Source organism: Lonchura striata, chromosome 15, assembly GCF_050655825.1.
Source record: "Lonchura striata isolate lonStrDom1 chromosome 15, ASM5065582v1, whole genome shotgun sequence".
Taxonomy (NCBI): domain Eukaryota; kingdom Metazoa; phylum Chordata; class Aves; order Passeriformes; family Estrildidae; genus Lonchura; species Lonchura striata.
In genome coordinates, this window is record NC_140717.1 from 8,513,537 (window position 1) to 8,529,934 (window position 16,398).

At 43.2% G+C, this 16,398-nt stretch overlaps 1 protein-coding gene across 14 annotated transcripts in view; it reads right to left on the reverse strand.

Moving 5' to 3' along the window:
* Window positions 1-6,427: 6,427 nt before the first annotated feature.
* HIC2 (HIC ZBTB transcriptional repressor 2) overlaps window positions 6,428-16,398 on the reverse strand; it is a 72,399-nt gene continuing 62,428 nt past the window's right edge. For 6 of the 14 annotated variants that reach the window (XM_077787305.2, XM_077787306.2, XM_085593110.1 and 3 more), the window contains one exon: window positions 6,428-9,931. In XM_077787305.2, coding sequence (XP_077643431.1) covers window positions 8,183-9,895 — 1,713 coding nt within the window. In that variant the 5' untranslated portion in view covers window positions 9,896-9,931 and the 3' untranslated portion in view covers window positions 6,428-8,182. Of the gene's footprint in view, window positions 9,932-14,479; window positions 14,613-16,040; window positions 16,185-16,398 lie in introns of all 14 variants that reach the window. The other 8 variants (XM_021550001.4, XM_021550000.4, XM_085593104.1 and 5 more) reach the window with 2 other exon arrangements.

Sequence of the window (16,398 nt, forward strand, 5' to 3'; positions counted from 1 at the left end):
AGTGTTAAAAAGTGCTACAAAATATTAGGCTTGCAATGTAATGAAGATGCTTTATTTGTTTCAATTAAACAGGTATTTTATTAAAGAATTCTTAGATCGAAAAAGCTGGCCTGGGAACCCAAAAAAATACCATTTAGAACCCAAGTTCAGGAAATGTGAATTAATTTTGCTAGGGTCACATTTAACCTTGCCAAGGAAAGATTACTGAATTGTAACATTGGAGGGGTTGTAATCTGCAGTAGGTGCTTCTGTCATCAGTTACATTAATCTTCCATGAAAGCATTTACCCCTTTTACCTGCACCATAGGTGGAGAACTATAATTTCTTTTAGGAAACTTTCCTGCCTCAGCTTCCTTGCTGCTCTTCATAGTTCCACTTAGAGCCTAAATAGTCTGGAGGGATTTATGGATTGGCAGGTCCACCTACCGTCTATTATCTCTGGCAAATGCTGCTTTCAGACTGTGGCTAGGACAAAACGGGAGTAAGTTTTCAAAATCAGCCTCATCTTGCTCAGGGTCACAACAAAAAAAGTGAAATCATGATTGGTCCATTATCCATTGCCTGCACTGTTTCTGTGTGCCTGCCTGGCCCACACAATTCATCCTTTCTTATATTCTAACAAGTGTCAGATTTTGGCTTATGAGCCAAGTGTCAAGGTGCATAAAATGCAAGGTTGAGTGCCTTTTTTAGGCTGTGTATGTGAGGGGGGTCTCTGTGAACAGAGATCTGTGGGCAAGAATAAATGAAGAGAAAACATGGAGAGAGTCAGCTATAGGAACAAGGTGAACTCTAGAGCAAGAGATGTAATTTTTCAATCAAGCTTTTAATGAAAAGATCATAAAATAACAGTTTCTCATCACTGTACATTAAGACTGCAAATTTCTGAATGCTGAGATCATATTATAATTTCTGTATCTTTTTATATGACACTTGAGTTGAAGCCACAACTATTGTGGCTCTGACCTGAATTCAAGCTCTTGAAGGAAATGAACAGAACATTGCAGCAGGAATGTTGGCCTTTCCCTTGACCTTCCCTCCTTTCCCCCTCCCCAGGAAACATCCAGGGCTTCCAGACTGACTGATAGTTAAGGCTCAAAATGAAAAAAAACCCAAACAAACAAAAAACAAAAACCAAAAGGGGTGATGAAACATCCCTTTCTCAGTTGTATCAAAAATATTAAAAAAAAAAAATGGGGGGGAAAATATCCAGCCAGCCAGAACAAGATCCTCTCCTCATAGAAAAGTTATCCCCAGCCAGTCAAAAGTCCTGTGGAAGGTCAGAGGAACAGCTGTACTCAGAGTGCTTTGATTGGTAACTTGTGACAGAGGAAGTTGAAACCAGCCCCACTCCTCAGAGAAAGCAGCACTGTGAAGTGGGTCCCTAACTGCCAACAAATGCCACATCAGCTGTGGTGGTTCAGACCTGCCCCACCACATGCCACAGGGGCTGCTCTGTTCCAAAAACACGGATCCCCTGATCCCTGTGTTCAACACTGGCCTTTAAAATGCTCAGGAAAATTAGGGAAGGAAGGAAAGAAGATGGTGGCAATAGGAGACGATGGAACAAAAAAGCATTTCTCTCTCCAAACTTATGTTTCAGGATCTTTGAGTTGTTAGTTAAAACAAGGAAAGCAGAATATACAGCAGTTTTGATGTGGCAGAAAGATGAACCAGGGCTGAAACAAAGGAATCTTCCTGACTTGGAGGACCAGCTAGAAGCCTTACAGCAGAGCTGGGATTGCCTTACAAGGGTTCACAAATCTTTTCCTTTTGCAAGGAAAGCAGCAAATTTAGTGAGTCTAACAGGAAGTAATCAAAGGTGAAATTTCTTACCCTACTCTGAAAAAATGCAAAATATGAGGAGTGGAAAGGGGCTGAGAAACAGCTTTTCCTTCTGCCTGCTTGTCTCCTGCACCAAAATCAGGATCATAAAGTACCATGGGACTTAAAACACTGCAAAAGGCTACTTTCAGCTATTGAAAGCAACCCTTAAATTTTATTTTTCAAGAATAAGGCCAGTTCTGGAGTGCAATAATAAGCATATAAAAAGAAAAGATTTTACAATAAATTGAGACTTTACTGATGTTGAGCAAATAATTACTTAAATGAAAACTAAGAAAAATGTTCAAAGTCTCTTTAATAATTCCAGAATTACAGCTCTGGGTTAATTTAGATTTTAAATTCCTGCTTAAACAAATGTTTATCCAAACGGGCCATGTCAATGAAGAGCATTTCTGCTGTCTGGGGACAGCTTAATGTTTGCTACCTAGAGCCTCTTAAACCAAATTAAAACGTAGGGAGGTTTTGTGTCTTTGTTTTTTTATTTGCTTTTCCCTTAACTCCAGTACTGCTGATTGGAAAGGTTTCAGAATTTGGCAAATATCCAGAAATCAGCAAACATCCTTTTTTCACGCTAATTTGTAAGGCTGTAGTAGGTGCTGACTCCACCAATACTGCAACAAGAGGCTTTGTAAAGCACAGCTTTCCCAGGGGCTCGAGCCCCCCTGTGCTGTGGTGAACCTGATGCGTCAGTATCGACTGCAAGGCCCACCATGAGATGGCACAGAGGCTGTGGGCTTTGGCACGGAGCTTCCTCTGCCCATCCCAGGCCTCGACTCCCCACTTCTGAGATCCTTATTGCTACCACAGTAAACAGTGAGGGATGAGGGACACTTTAAAAAGGAGCTACATCCTGTCCTTCAGGCAGGACAACAGACTTGTCTCAGTCACAAGCTGCAATCAGAAGCACACAGCTATTCCTCAAGTGACTTTTACCTTCTCTGGATTTTGCCAGCAGTCACCTCTGATTTCATTTTGTTTCATTAAGTGTACTGGATGTTCCTCTGGTCAAGACCCATATTCCTGCTTTTCAGAACTGAAGCAACATGGTAAAATACTGCTAACCCAGACTTTGAACCTGCACTGCTTGAAAACAATGCTTTCCACACACAAGAGAGAGAGGAAAACAAAAACAAAAACCAAAACAGGAATCTTATAAGAGTGACACTGTAAATTGAAACATTTAAATACAGCAAAACATAAATTCCTCTTCTATGCAAAGCTACAAAAGTCCAGTCTTTGTATTGTCTTCACAGGTTATGGTTTATGGCTATGCTGAGTCTCTGAGATTCCTTTTTTCTTTTTTTTTTCTTTTTTTTTTAATATATTTTTTCATTTTTTTGAAATCCTGTAGAGAAGACCCTGCGGACACATCTTTGTGTTTGCAACTTTCTGAATTACATTGCAAAACTGTGCATACAGAATCTGAGAAATAAATACATTCATTACTGCACATACATATTGATACAAAAACAACACTGTCAAATAGTGTTTGCACCATCTTTGTTAGATATTAAGACCAGGCAAAATTAATATTTCATTTTCCATCAGCCCCCCCTCAAATGTTTGAGGTGGCTTTGGTGTAGAAGGTAAAAGCTACCAAGGGTCAAGACTAATGATGGGGAGCTTTCTTAAACCTTTTTATTTTTGGCTTCAGCGGTATTTTAGCAAACCATCCTCACTGGTCATCTTTAAACTCTTCTACCATGCAGATCGGCTTAGGTTTCCACCTAGGCAGCCTTAGGAGTTTTGGTTGGGCTCTTTGTGCAGGACTGTAAGGTCTGGAGTGAATCAGTCCAGCGGTTCCATTAAGGGAGCCCAGAGGACCCGGAGAGCCCAGCCCGGGCCCCAGCCCAGCGCAGGCCGGCCCGGCGCAGCTCCACGGGACGAGGCCGCTCGGTGCCCCCAGGGCCGGGCCGGCACGGGCGGCGCTCTGCCGCCGCAGCGGCCGCAAAGCCTCACAGAAGCTGCGTCTCAATAGCTCTTTGGTGTCTTCTGTGATCTTTGTGGCTCCTGCTAACAGCCCCAAGTGCACAGAACTGGGCCTTTGGGGATTCTTTTGCCAGGAATTTGGTTTTGGAAGTTTTGCAGTAAAGGACTGGAAAACAGCCCAGCTCCCCATGGCTAAAGTTAAGGAGATGTGCTGGGTACAGCAGCTCCCAACATCTAACATCCTTTCTTATCTCTTGAGCTTCTTGCATCTCCCTTTGCCCTCTTGGTTCCCTCAGACTCCTCTGAGAAAGAGGGAGGCTGGAATGCCTCTACAATAGTGCCTGGGTCTCACTCCCAGCAACATCTCTCATGGATTGAAGAAAAAAAAATTTCTACATGCCATATTTCTAATTGCCCACCCTCTCCCCACCCTCCCGGAGCAGTGCTGGAATGCAGGCTGGGACACAGATTCCCCCTCCCAAGCTGGGGAACACTGCGTAGCCTTCAGAGACAAACCAATGGAAAAAGCAAAGATTAATTTTGACTGGCCCCTAGATCTGTTGAGGTCTGAAACTGTAAAAGTTTATGTAAACAATGAGATAAATATATTAGTACTTTTCTGAGCCAAGTGAGGTTCCATACTCATTCAAATGTGCTTTGGTTTAAAAAATAGTTTTGTGAATTTGGGTATGAGCTTCTTATTCTTTTATACAACTTTTGCTATTTTATCTTTTTTTTCCTGTTATTCCGAAAACATTCTGGAACTAAGTGACTAAAGCATATACTTAAGCTGCCTGGCCTCTTTTCTTTTTTTTTTTTTTCCTTTTAAATTGTTTTTTTCCTCTTGAGGCTCTTTGTGTATTTAAAAAAAAATTCAAAATAAAATTTAAAAAAAAACCAAAAACACAGCTCCCTCCCCTCCCCCCCAAAAAACTCTTAAAATCTTAAATATGAAACTAGTGTTTTGCTTTCTCATTAAAATACAGAAAAATGTTGATACAATACTATGTCGTACAAATGCAGTTGAGTGTTTAGGCCCCAAGCAGGCCTGAAACAGTCCCTGAAGTTTTGAGTATTATTAGTTATTCATTATTACTGTCGCAATTTGGAAAACGTTGTTTATACTTAGTCTATGGAACACAACTTTACACAGCTATTTGAAAAAAGAACATAATTTCCTTTTGTACAATACTCTTGCTGTACACAGACTTTATGTCGTACTGTTTAAGTGCTGGGGAGGGGATTAAAAAAAAAAAAAAAAAAAGATGCTCCAAAAAACAGTTTTAAAAAAATAGCATTGGGTCCTGAAAGTTCAACGTGATTCTCAAGGCTTAAGTAAAAAATGAAGAGGGGGCAGGGGGAGAAGCTACATCACCACACACATGTAAAAATGGAATTAAGAGAGGGGGAGCAGGGGTTTGCTTGCTGACGAGCTCCGTGCCGGTGCCTCGGGCTGCTCCCGGGCTCGGCCCGCTCGGTCCCAGGAGAGCCGCTGCCTCACGGTGACTCCCGGCAGCTCCAGCCGGCGTCCCCAGCGCCACCGCGGGGCCAGGGCCGCATCCAGCCCGCAGCACGGCCAGCGCCCAGGCCGGCCGCAGCCCTCGCTGTCGGAGCTCAGCCCTTGGCAGGGCGGCTCCAAGGCGAGCCGCAGCGGGGTCAGCTCCGCTCTGGGTGGCTGGAGGGGAGGTAAAGGCGGGGTGAAAGTGCCGAGGAACTCATCTTTCACAGCTGTCCCTGGCTCTGCTCAGATTCCCTCTGAGAGCAAGGTGGATGGCACGGCCTTCCCTGTCCTTCCCAAAGACTATTTTGGGGACATCCTCGGGGGGGGTGGAGGGTTGACAAAGAATCTAATTCAATATATATGAAAAATGTGGAAGTGCTAAAGACGCTAAAAGCCCACTTAACTCCCGGAAAGAAAACAGCGCGTCTCAGCACAATTAGACAAAACCAAAAGGCCATGCATCCCTCCCGCGCTCCAGGGCTCGCAGGCGTCCGGGAGCAAGCGGACAATGGCACTGGGAGAAGCACACGGGAGCGGCTAGAGAGGGGCGAGTGTTCCCTGTAACTTGACACCAGGCCAAGGCTCAGCGCCTTTGGGTTGTCTATTGCTTGGAGCCTGGATTCCAGTTTCTTCAGTTCAGTCAATTGACCCAAAAACTTCTCATGGACTAGTCTACCTTAAAAAAAAACAAACCCAAAAACCAAAAAATGAAAAAAAAAAAAAAAAAAAAAAAAAGGCAAAAAAAACCCCAATAGAAAATGAAGCTTATATGTCTTTGTTTTAGTCAAAAATGCTCATTTTTTTCTTTTTCTTTTTTGGTCAAAACTTTAAAAAATTGTTTGTTTTGTTTTTTTTTTAAAAAAAAGACAAAACGTGAGGTTTGGTAAAACTTACGCATAGAGACTATACTGGTTTGAGTGGGAAAAAAAAAACAACAAAACACCAAAAACCAACAAATGAAAAAATGCAAGTGTAAACCTTAGTCATTTCAGAAGGGATGATTCTACTGGCTGTGAATTTTTACCACCACAGTCACGAGAGGCTTGAAATAAGCCATAGCTTTCCACAAGGTCACGCCAACAAAGTCAAGGGGGCCAAGAATTGGTGGGCAAAGTTCTCTGTCTTCTCTCCTAAACCAATAGCAGCTGTTGGCTGTGATGTCTTAGGCAGATGTTGCAAGAACATTTTGTTTCTTTTTCTTTACATTTTTTCCTTTTTTTTTTTTTTTTTTTTTTTGTGTGCGTGTGTTAAATTGTCTAAAAGGGAGGATATGAAACACTTTGGTTTGCTTTCTCCTCCTCTCCCCCACCTTATTGCACTCTGGATTCTAGTAAATTATAGGCTGCTATGCCCTCACCCTCTGTCCTGCCAGGTGTTTACAGACTGACCCAGATGTGCTGGGGGAGTGGAAGATGAGGGGGACATTTTCCCCTCCCCATAGTATCCAGACTCAATAAACAAAGCTGGAAAGGGCCCAAAAACCTCAGAGAAGTTTTCTGCTTTATCTAAAAGTGACTACAGACAGCCAAGAGACTGCAAATTGAGCCAGTCCAAGCAGCCAACACAGCCTCTAGCTCAGTGTATTTTTTGCTTTGTCTTTGGCCAAGCTTTGCTTTAACATTTCTCTAGTTGACTTTTGATGGAAGGACGGGGTGGTAAAAATCCCTTAACTTTAATTTAGCTTCTACTTTTATACATTTAATTACTTACAATTAAAAAAAATGCCTAATCTTTCACTAACCATCTTATTGTTCTCATGAATTTAAGAGGTAGCAAAGGTAACAAGTCTGTCCACACAAACTTGCTCTTTAGTGAGGGAGGAAAGCTAAAAACATACACACACACAAAAAATAAAATAAAAAAAATAATAAAAAAGTACCTATGGAACTTGTAGCAAGTCCAGCCTACATCAAACCCCCTTCCCCACCCACCCACCCTAGAATTAACCTCAGACCTTCCAGTTCAAACATTCACATAAACGTTACAATGGTTTTTCCTTTAATAAAACAAGTACCTCTAAGCAAAGAATATTCATACGAAACTACTAGAAAAGTAAAGACGACCCCCTGCTCACTGAAAGAAATTCCCAGGGCATCCAGTCCCTGTTCAGTCATGGGTAAGGCAAAAGAGGTTTGCATGTTTTATGGGAGAAAGTGGCACGTGGTTATGTGTGCCAAGGACAAAGATGAAAACCAAAATGGGGAGGGATGGTAAGGTAGGCTTCGCCATTTGTTTAAGTGAAGTACTGGGACTGGTGCAGCCCTGAGAGCTGCTCCCCACACCATCGCCAGCCCAGGGGGACAGGGGTGGGCTCCACCACTGCTGTGGCTTTCCCACGGTCTCTGGAGGGACTGCCAACCCTGTGAGGTGGTCCACAGACACAGCTTCTGCACTTGAGAATGCTGTTATTTCACAGCTACTTAGGCCACTGAAAAGGTGTGTTTTGTTTTTTTTTTAATGGCAAGAAATACCCCTACTGAGTTTGGTTTTAAAAGGAAGTGAGTACAGTGACAGGAACACAGAAAGAGGCAGGGAGGGGGAGCCAGCAGAGGCTGAAAGTTTCCCAAGGTCCCCCTACCTGCTCCAAATAAGCAATATGGCAATGAAATCGATGTGTGCAAAAAGAAGAGGCATTTCTTGCCAGGTCATCAAAATTTGAAGGGAGATTGGGACTAAATGCATCAGCTTGGCTGTGGACCTTTCTTTTTTTAAAAAAAGGAAAAAAAATGAACTTTTTTTTTTAAATGTTAAAGCTACATTTGTTTAGGCCTCTCATGACTGAACAGAGTATGGGGAGTTGCCCCCTTTTTTGTTGGTTTTTTTTTTCTTTTTTCTTTTTTTTTAAGCAGCAAGTCTACAGAAAGGTAAATCACCGCGGATGGGCTTGAAGCTCATTCTGGAGTCTTTGGCTTATGTGGGAGAGGTATGCATTCGCAGGTGGCTGATCAGATTGCGCTGCTGGGTGAATTTCCCACCACACAGTTGACATTCGTAAGGTTTTTCTCCTGAGTGGACACGCATATGCTCTGTTAGTCGGTACTGCCGGGTAAAGCGCATCCCGCATTCCTCACAAGCAAAGGGTTTGAGCCCCAAGTGGCTGCGCATGTGCCGTGTCATGGTGCCACGCTGTGTGAACATCTTGCCACAGATGTTGCAAGGGAAGGGCCGCGTCAGCCAGTGAGTCTTCTCATGCTGCCGCAGCGTGGCTGGATCCTTGTAGCTCTTCTCACACACTGAACACTTGAAGGGTCGGGACTCCGCAGCGTAGGACTGATTGGGGTTGGACAAATCCTCAGCTTCATCCTTGCTGCCGTATGTGCCTTCCTCCTTGATGTAAAGGTCTTCCTCGGTGTGCGTTTCCACATGGGCATTGAGCTGCTCAGAGCTCGGGAAGCCTTTGCCACAGGGGATACAGACATACAGGTTGTCACCATAGGCCACTGGCTCAAACCCCTCCTGCCGGTAGACATAGTTGGCACTGGTATGGCCACCACTCTCACTCTCACTCTGGCCACTGTCGTCACTGTTCTCCTTACCGTTTTCTACCTCCTCCTTACATGGGTAGGGCAGGTCTGCCCCATAGGCCCCAGCCAGACTCCTCTCCACAGACTTGGACAAGGGCCCCAGCAGAATACCATTGGGCAGCCCTTCACCCTCGTCCCTGTCTTTGCCCCCTTCCTTTCGGTCAAAGGCGTTGTCTTTCTTGATCCACTCCTTCTTGCGGGACGAGTGCCGGAGGCCCTTGCGCTGGCTGCTCTCTGTCAGTGAGTGGTGGCACTCCTCGCTCAGATCCATCTCCATGGGGTCACTGCTGTCCGCCATGCTGTGGGGGGCTCCGACGCCAGACTCGTCGAACGATGAGGCACTGTTGGCTGCAGGGGCTGAGGCAGATTGGGGAGAGCCCTGCTGGCTTTCGCTGTGCTGCGTGTCATCGTGGGAGGCTGCAACAGGGAGTGAGGGGCTTTTTTTGGACAGGTCAAGGCCTAGCTCCTGGTCACCAGTGCTCCCATTTGCACTGCTGCTCCCACCACCATTCTTGCTGGTTCCCCTGCTTAAGGAGTGACAGTTCTCTTGGTTAGAGCTGCTGATGAAGACCTCATCATCAGAGAGCTTTCCCTTTGACAGCTCCTTTGAGTGCGAGCCCTTCAACCCCTCATTTGACCCTGAATAGCGAGCTTGGATGACTGAAGCAGTGGAAAGTCTCTGACTCCTGGCAGATCTCCCAACACCAAGGCCACCGGCCTTGCTAGCAAAGGACTTGCCGTTCCGCTTCAGCTTCTTTCTGCAGAGAGCTGCCAGGTCGTGCAGTTGGAGGTAGCTTGCTGCGGTGAGGAGAGCATTAAAGTTCTGTTCACCAGGCTGGTCAGTCGTTAAGAGCTTGCCAGTATAAATAAAGTCCAAGATCTGCCGGAACACGGTGGGGTTCACCATGTCCGTGTCTAAGTTTATCAGGTTGTCATGCAGGACAAGGGATTTGAAATACATGCTGCTGGCTGCCAGGATGTTCTTATGGGCACGAAACAGGGCATTTTCTACCACAATGATCACATCACAGAGGAAACCTTTGGCTCGTTGCTGGTTCAGCTGCAGTAGCAGTTGTTTGGCATGATTTGGCAGTTCCATCTCCACCTTCTCTTTCTTTCACCTTCACCTTACCACCTGAAAAACAGGAGGATGAGAGGTATGAGCTTGCTCTTTCCACTAGAACAGGTTACATTTAATAGACTGGTTTAACACAGTGCAGGCTATGTAAGGCTTGACACTGACTAGGGAGATCTGAGTACACTGAACCCTGCAAGCTGTGATCCTGCTGGGAATACAGAGAGAAATATTTCTCATGCTAAGACTGGATTCAAGTATTTCAAAAATCAGATTTGTAATTATCTTTTTACAAAAGCAATCATCATTGGCTGGAATCACTATTCAAAAGATACCAGCATGAAAACAATAGTTAGGTACAGGGGAAAGCTCTTCTCTCCTGACACAGACTTGAAGGGAGGATGAGAAGCTAGAAAAAGAGGAAGAAATGAGAAGCATCTACTTCACTGTCATTTGCATATCTGAGCATGTAAAACAATTAGCATAAGCTGCAGCTTCCCTGCTTTAATGTGTAGTTTGTTTCTTGGCTGTTACGTGTTGAAATCTTATAACACCCAGCTGCTCTGGAGTTGAGAAAATGAAATGTTGCAACTAAATCCATTGAAGAGGGAATAACCCATACGGAGGTGTGAATGGGAAGCCTCCTTAAGAGTATGAAAAACTGCTTTAAAAACCACTCCCCGTGCTATGTCCATATCCCAAGCCATTAACACGTAGGTTTAGAATCAGCCCCTCAACTGGCTGAAATTCAGGATGCTGAGCTAGCTAAATGTCACCAAATGTCTTCATAAATCTGAAACTTTTTTCTTTAATTTTGAAATAATTTTGTTTAAAATAATAGAGGCAAGTAACATATCTCAAGTCACAGTTTCTCTATCCTGAAATACTGTAAAGAGAGGAAAATTTTGGTTACCTGCATATAATTAATGCATTTCACAAACAATAGTCATGATGTATTTTAGTTTAGATGCTTATATTTGGCTTCCCAGTAGTATAGACTGTAGGAAACACCCAGTTTGAGATATGTCAGAACTAACTTCAGTTGCATGTTTGGTAGTTATTACAATCCATAAAGCCCAGAATTCAATCTGGGACTGCATTTGGGAATCCAAGATCAATTTTAATTTTTTTTTTTTTTGTGTGTTTGTTTGAAAGTGCCAACTACTACAAGCATTTGTCTGTTAAAGTTGATTTTAAATAGTTTCTGAGATTCAAAAGGAGGAATTAAATACTAAATTAACAATAATCACCATTTAGCTCTCTAGTTCCTTTCTTCTTTTCCCAGTTCATCATATTATTGAAACATTTCTCTTACTGAAGGAGAAGCAAGCCACAAACACAGAGAAAATAATAACTTAAAATCTCCCTTAAAATCATCATCAGTTAATTTTTTTATTGTTTGTGAGTTCTGCTACTACACTGTCCCATCAGAGTTCAAATGATGAAGCATTAGATTGCATTATGTTCCCTCTGTGCCAAGTATAGGTACACAACAGAAAGAAATAAGGAGTGATGCAGTTAGTATAAAAAATTGCTTCCCTCAAACCTGATTCTTACAATGTGATGATAAATAGAAAGATTACAATTGGCAGAAAGGTGGTAAATTTACATAATCCATTTCTGCACAACAAAGAAGTTCTGTTTTATGAAAAAATGCTACCAAAAAGTAAACAAATGAAATATTTCCTCCAGCATTGTTGCTTGACTACCCTGGTACTTTTCCCAACAAGCAGGTGCCTCCCTTCTTCTGCACGACACAGCTCTTCGCTTGTTTTACTGGTCAGCCTGGTGCTTGCTTATGCTTTTGGTGGAACTTCTTGGTGCCTCTTCAGTGCAGCAGCACCTAACTTAGCATCATCCACAGAGATCCCTCTGGCTCATCACCCTGACCCACAGCTAAAAAGGTTGCTCTGCTGTCCTGTTTGATTTTGGTTCAGCAATGGATGGCAACCCAAGAAGATGGTGGATTCACTGCAGCGCCCTTGTGCACATGGATGTTGTTCCCAGAGCTCGATAGCTTTAGAAAGGGTGGCAGCCAAGGAGGAAGTACAGGCTTGCCATGGTGCTAGTTTTACCTGTAGTGTTTCTGAATAGAAACTCACCCTGCAGAATCAGAAAATGTGACAGGACAGGGGCTACCTCCATTGAGCAGTGCTCAGAACTTAAAAACAGTGTTCTGATGTAATTAGTCAGATTAGAGTTGCAGGATAGAGGATGCAGCGTGTCTGGTTATAGTGGATTGCTTCCAGAATTGCTGATTAAGGGGAAGAAGCAGCAGCACAGAGACACAAAATACCCACTTTTATCTAGCCAGGCCAGTAAGAACCCTTAATTCTGGGTCACTGAGCTACATCGATAGGGGAGGACAAAAACATGGCTTGCAACTTAACAGCATCTCACTATATAACTGCATCCTGCTCAAGATAGCATGAAACAGCCTACTACTACAATTTTACTACAAACATCATGGTGCTTTTCCATGCATGTAACACACAAAATCCCTGGCTATGGTTTATAGTGTTTCATAAAGGACAAATATGGGAAAGGAAGCAAAACAGTACAGTCAATATTTTCTGCCTTAACAAAGTAGTAGGAATAATAATATGATGTTACTGAAGTTAAAGTGGGCTTATTTCCCACTGATGTAGCACTTAAAGCAGAGGTATAGAAATCACTGTGTTTTGAGTTGTCTAAGCCTTAAGGCTTACAACAGTTATTAATGCAGAATATTTTTAGCATTTTACTTTTTTTTGTTTTACTTTTTTTTCTTTCTGCCTTAAATGATATGGAAACCAGGTAATGAGCCTACAGAGAAAGCCTTGGAAACAGAATTAGAATTCTAATTCTGCTACTGACCTTCAAGAAAAATGTTACTATTACTGAGTATGTTCTTCAGCATAAAAACTAGCATAGTACAAGTTGTTTAAATTACTATTTATTTCACATGTCAAATTTTACAGAACTGTTCATGTTCAGTAGGATATATGTATAAGGTAGGCTAATACCTTCAGTGGATTTCAAAAACAGTGGACAGTGTAAGCAGTATAACCCTGCCTATCAAATAATTGTGTTAGCTGAAGTCCAACATGGATTTAACAACCCCAAATAAATAATGTAATGAATCAAGACACCAAAACTTTCAACCAAGCTTAGAGCATTGTGTTTAAAATGTTGTCAGAATTGCCCCAGGGCTTTTACCAGGACAGGAGCATGGCTTAGAGAACACTCCTTTAGCTGATGTCCCTTTGTTGACAAAAGCCTTATAGCAACCTGCTTTGTGTATCTTGTGCAGTCCTCAACAAAAAATGAATCCAGTCCAGATATTTCATAGAGGCTACTTACAAACCCTTCATCAACCATGATGCATTTCAGAGGTGGAGGAGGAAAGGTGTATTGGAAAAGTTGTTAGCAGAAGAGAAGCAGGCATTATTCCTTAGCTCATGGCATTCCTAGAATCTCATTTCTAGCTGAAAGCATGGGACCAAGGACAACTGTGAGTTTAAAAATTATTTGACCAAACAAATGGCAGGTGCAGCCTTAGAAAGCCCTTGCTATCCATTAGTTTGCAGAGAGTGTCTCTTAAACTGTAACATTTGAATAACAGCACCGCAACCCCCCAAAGTCCTAAAAAATCACAGTGGGTTTATACTTCTTGTATTTTAGTATCATTTTTAATAACCCTTCCTTTTCTGTTTTCTGAAAAAAAAAAATAAAAATAAGAACCCAGAGAAAATATAGTCCCAGTTCAGAGAAACCCTGGTTCAGAAAAGGCTGAAGTGCATTTCTAGTAAAAAACCCAACTCCCCAGACCTCGAGAATACATAAACATCTCACTGCGGCCTCAGTCTTTAAACATTGAATGTGGTGTGCAAAATTTCACCCCTTTGCATTTAAAAGAGGATTACAGAAGGCTCTGGACAAATAGGAGCAATGATGGTCTTTTCCCAGATTCAGCTTGGTTTCCTCGCATTCAAGACACACTTTTTTCAGAGCAGTGAACCTGCTCAAATACTCCCATGCTAGAAGGGAATGAAATGAGGCTAAGGCTCTCCACTACCTCCACCATACCATGACACTGACACACAGCACATGCAAAGACATGAGAAGTACAGGGCACAAATCACAGAATACAGTAATGCTGCAAGCAGATGCCACACATCAAACAAAGCTTTGCAAGCTAAGAGCCGACAGTATCTAAATACACAATATTACCCCAGGAGCTGGGTAACTGTGAGCTGCTGTGCCCAGCCTCGGGCACACTGTGACCCCGTGGGCAGCAAGGCTGTGCACAACACAGGTTGCTCCTGGAGCTGTGCTGCTCTCACTACACAGCAGGAAAAACTTCATTTGCTCTCAATTTGCACAGACTCTGGACACCACAGAAAATGGAATTACTAAACAGAGGAGAAGAGAAATCCCTTCACCCCTTTCAACAGTATAAAAATCTACATATTCACTACAGGTTTGATTCTCTTTAATATCACTAAATCTCTACCTAAAAATAATTGCTGAATGAATGCTAAATGTATTATCTTAGCAACCTCTGGCAGGAGCTGCTATTTGATTTCATCTCTGAGTTATAGATTGCAGCACATGAATATTGTTTACCTTTTAAGAAGCAACACCAGTGAAGCAAAGAATCAATCATAAACAGATCTAAGGAATCACTCATTTCACGTAGAGGATTTGTGGCTGGATGAGAAGGCTAGACACCAAGCACCTGAACAGTGAGTTAACAGTACTGCAGATAAAAACCAACAAACAGATTAGATGTGATGTATCAAATTAGATCCTGTTAAAACGTCAGTGTACTGTGTATCTTATAATAGACCCATGAAAAGACAGTGGCCTGCTTACTTATTTCTCCACCTTCCCAAGCAGTTGAGCTGCACTGAGCAAACACTGCAGCAGTGAGCATGGAGAAGAACAAGACAAAATGAAATCCACTCTTTCCTACATTGCTCTCTCCCACCAATTTATGACATTAAAAATGCTGTGTCCAGCTGCTGCTGGAACTGAGTGAAACTGAAACGGTTGACTTCCGCACCCTTCAGTTTCAGATGAACCAACTTTTTTTTGGAGCACTTAATGACCCCACTGGGAAGAGAGCTTTCCTGTTCCCCACTGGCTCATTTGATCATTCTTTCCCCACATCCCAACCGAACCAGGACCCTAAGAGGTGTCAGTGTAGAGGATGGTTCACAGCCACTAACCTGCCCCCAGGAGTTGCACTTGGCAGGTCATTAGCCCATGACTTTTAAAGGTATTCACAAGAAGCATGGGGAGAAGTGCTGGAACTGTTAGTCCAAATGGTTCCCTATCTCCAGCCCCTACGAGCAGTCAGATAGCAGAATTCAGAAGCTGAGGCACAAACATGCATTTTCATCACTAGCAGTGAAGCAGCAAAAGCTCTGTGAAGAAGGCTCAAGCAGAAAACAGGATGCAGCACCCTTGTTTTTCTCACACAAATATTTAGCACTTTAAAATAGCTAAGACCAACATGTGAAGCTACTCAGGCAGAAGTCTGCAGAGCTGGGGGAGGGAGAGAAAACATGCAGGACAGATCAGGATGTGCAACTGATGTTGCAGGTGTGGGCATGGAAAAGAGAACGAAAATGGAGGATGGAGGGTCATTTTGCAGAGGAGACCACATCAGCAAACTGAAAGTAGCACTTGTTTAATTTGTTACATTCCAATTAGTCCATGCAGAGCTGCCCTCCCAGCTCCCCAAGGCAACTCTTGCAGAACTCCTGCAAGAAACGAAACAGCTTTGCTTAAGGACATGAGCACCTGTCTGGTACCTCTGTGCGGCAACATTTAGATATCTGGGACATGGGCAATACCTGCTCAACTGCTACCAGCTCCTGGCCCAAAAAGGAGAGGAAAAAAAAAAGAGTGAGATGATTTCCCAGTCCCTTCTCTCATAGTCTAGAACAACAAGGACAGCTTGACATAGCTAGGCCCTTTTCTACTGCATGGCAAACTTCCCAGGGAAGGGGAATCTGCATGGGTGAAAAGGGTAGGGGCTCTGTGCATGAAAGCACTAAAATCAGGAGAGCAAAGTTGATTTCCAGTCAGTGCAAGACTGCAGCAAAGCAGGAACACCTTGCTATACAAGCTGAAACTGTGAGCAGTAGAATGCAGATTTAACCGCTTGGTTGCCGCTTACCATGCCAGGTACATTGGGCTAAAGGCACCTCCATCCAGTGCTGCCCGACGTGCCAGGTACATCCCATGATGTTCCATTGAAATCACAACAGGCCATCAATAGAACGTGGCTGCACGGATGCAGAATGGAGAACCAGCAGGGACGCTGTTAAATGCAATTAAAATACTGCAATCAAAATTGAAACGTACATTTTAAAACAGCCACCTGCCTTAAATATGTAACTGCTAGAACAACCTCCCCTCCACCCATCTCCCCACAGCTGTTGAACTGTGACGGAAGCAGAACAGAAGTACTCTGCCAGTTTCTTACTGATGCTCCCTGGCCACTTATGTTCATGACTCCCAACAGCACTGAGCTT